This window comes from Propithecus coquereli, unplaced genomic scaffold (assembly GCF_000956105.1).
Source record: "Propithecus coquereli isolate 6110/MARCELLA unplaced genomic scaffold, Pcoq_1.0 Scaffold308, whole genome shotgun sequence".
Classification (NCBI taxonomy): domain Eukaryota; kingdom Metazoa; phylum Chordata; class Mammalia; order Primates; family Indriidae; genus Propithecus; species Propithecus coquereli.
The window spans coordinates 906,506-909,783 of NW_012148708.1; the positions used below are offsets into that span (position 1 = coordinate 906,506).

Sequence of the window (3,278 nt, forward strand, 5' to 3'; positions counted from 1 at the left end):
AGTATCACTATCAAGTCCAGATCTGTCTTATTATTAACATTTTCACTCACAAATAAAAAATGAATATATCCAATATTGGTTAATTTGGCGAATGGTTTCTATCTACTAAATGGTGATACTACTTACAAAAACAGGTATCAACTGAATGCTACGTAGTCCTCTATCACATACTCTCCCCATAAACACACTGAATCTAAATAAGAACCTTCAAACAACTCTTACCTCAAAAGAATCAGCACCAAGAAATCCAAAAAGTGCCGAATTCAAAAGGTCTGATTAAATCCTAAATCAACAGCCCCCAACACTCACACACAGAGACTGTTACCCACCCAACACCAATTCCCCCTCATTTTAGATGCTGAAAAGGCCAGACACTTGCTATCTGACTACCGTGCAGCTAAAGCATGGTGGGATGACCCAATTCTGGCCAGCAGGATCTGATGAGAAACCTAAGATACTTTTAGAAAAGGTTTTGATCTCCCTGACATAAAAAGACACAAGAAAGGAAATATCTTTCTTTACATCTGCATGTGAAACCTGAAACTGCTAGTCTCTCCTGTGATCCTAAGAGGGAGCTGTCACCAACACAGGTCCTTAATGTCATTATTGAGCAACTGAGTAACTTAACTAACCCCAGAACTGCTCCACCCCGAAGCCCCTTGTTACCTGAGATAATACACAAGACCCAGCCCCTAACCTAGATTTAATCTGCTGAGAAATTCATGCAACTTCAGATTACTTCTAACACTGGATTATTTTAAGTATCTAGGTAACTTCTATTTGCCTGTATTTTCTTTCAGAACTAATTGCAAGTTCTTTATCCTTTTAATCAAATCTTATTTATGAAATACTTTTTATTTTCCTATGTTTTAGAAGTGGTCCACCTTGCAAGATTTGGATTTATGACTCCATCCACATTCATTCTGCTCAGCTAAGGTTGAAAAGTACTTTAACAACACTAACTCTGCATAAAGCCTCTACAAAATGTACTATTAATATGGTTCATAGCTTTGATAACCTAAGAGGCTATGAAATAGAGTTTTAGAGGAAGATTAGTATATTCTAGAACTATGTCACCAATACAGCAGCCACTAGCAATATGTGCCTATTTAAATTTGATAAAAATTAACGGATTCAGTTTCTCAGTTCCATTAGTCACATTTCAAGTTTCAATAGTTACATAAAGCTAATGCCCACTGCATTAGATGGCACAGACATAGACCATATCCCATCACTGCAGCAAGTTCTATTGAATAGCACTGTTGTAGATAGAGCCTCTCTGAAGAAACTGAGAATCTAGGAAGACAGAAGGTGTAAGAACCCCTTGGCAACCTAAGTGGTAACAGTCCGAACTGCAGATCCCATGGGAATGATACTAGTTCCTCTCTTCTGCTTCTTGCCCTGAGCAGTATCTCACCACTAGACCAGAGAATTTTGTCTAGCACCTACAAAGCAGCCCACCTGATCACCTGACAGGTGTTCTTTTCTCCCATAAGACTGAGTAGTACACCTCTGACACAGTGCTTATGGCTCTCAGAGGTTTTGCAGATACCTCTATCTCAACATGATCAAAATTAATTTACCTTCGTATGCTGCCACACTCTACCTAAACCCACCGTTTCCAGAGTTCCTTATCTTAAGCAATTACACACTATTCACTGAACTATTAAGCCAGAAGCTTGGAAATCATCTAGACACCTTCCTCCTTCTTCCTTACCTCCCACATCCAATCAATCACCAGATCCTATTAATATCACTTCTTATTTTCAAATTGTCCACTTCTCTCTATCCCCACTGCCACTACCCTATTCCAAAGCCACTATGATCTCCCACCTGGACTGTCATAACAGCATCCTTGACCTGAATTCTCCCCCTTCCTCTCCAAAATACTTTCCACACCTCTTTAAGAGTTAAACCATCGTACCTTTTACTCCCCATTCACGTTACCCATAAGATAAAATCAAAACAGTGGACGCTATGTCTTGCAGATGAGTCTTGCCTATTTCTCACCACGCTCCCTTTTGTCCAGTATGTTCCAACCACAATATAAATAAGTTACCTGTTTCTTGTTCACGGGCTTACCACATGCATTTTTCTCCACTTGGAGTGCTTCTGCCCTCTTTGTCTAACTTCTACAGGTCTTCTAGGTGAACCTTCCTGACCCTCAAACTAGATTAGTCCCCCCAGGTGTAAACTCTTTAACACCCTGATTCTCCCAGTCCATAACATCCATCACCCTTTTTTACTATTATTTTGTATTCTCTGCAAGATGTATATACTGGGAGATCAATTACCTTCCCCTCTTTATCATTTCACCCTACATTATTAGAGCCTTGGCATATCATAGAAAATCGGTAAATATGTAATGAATGATGCATAATTCACTTTAGGAATGAAAAAGAAACATTTTTAAAAATTAAATGCAATTCTGAACAGCAATTAAAACCAAAGCAGTTTTACTGACCTGGTATTTTCATTATATTCAAAAATCTGAACCTTGGCCATTGTATTCGGACTACTGTCATCACTTCCTACAGCTATCATGGGAGAATGAGCCCGAGAGCTAGAAATGGAGAGTAGAAAACATTTTACATAACAATGAAATTCACACAGATTTAACTCAGTGAACTGAAAAACTGGAGTCAAGACAACGTACAAGTCGGCCTGTCCCTACTGTGACATCCAGATCTCTGCCACACATCTGACACAGCCACACTCTGCAAGCGTATGCTTGAGAATGTTACTTACTCACAAGAACTGAGCACATCATCCTTCTGGACTGCTTCTCAACCACATATTCTTATGGCTTAGATAGAAAGGACCTCTTTTCCCAAAAGAAAAGATTTTAAGCATTCAATAGATTAAAAAAGATACCTGAGCGGTCTCGGCAATTTTTCCTCCTGAAAAATTTAGTGATTAACTATGAAATGAAAAGTAACCCTATTGTGACCAACTTCATGACAGAAAGGTTTTAAGTGCTTTGTACAAAAAAAAAAAAAAAAACAGAAAAAGGAAAGTAGGAAAGACCACAAGACGCCTGCATGTTATTCTCTCTGGACTCCTTTGTGGTCAATCTCACTTTGAAAAACGCAAAAGATAAGCAATAAAAGGATGGCTTTACTGAAGTGAACTGTAAGGTAAACGACTTTTTTCCTTTCTATACCTAATCACCTAAATATCGTATTCCTTTGCCTCCCTCTTCCAGATTAAGTAGTATCTCTGTGAACCTGGCACCCTTGCTTAGGCTTTGACCTCAATGTTGTGATCTACTGACTTCT

The 3,278-nt window shown here is 38.8% G+C and overlaps 1 protein-coding gene across 1 annotated transcript in view; it reads right to left on the reverse strand.

The window, feature by feature from the left end:
• The window catches only part of SEH1L (SEH1-like (S. cerevisiae)), a 50,250-nt gene that overhangs the window by 9,536 nt on the left and 37,436 nt on the right, over positions 1 to 3,278 (reverse strand). The window contains exon 4 of the mRNA XM_012649964.1: positions 2,465 to 2,563. Within this exon, the coding sequence (XP_012505418.1) occupies positions 2,465 to 2,563 (99 nt within the window). The remainder of the gene's footprint in view (positions 1 to 2,464; positions 2,564 to 3,278) is intronic.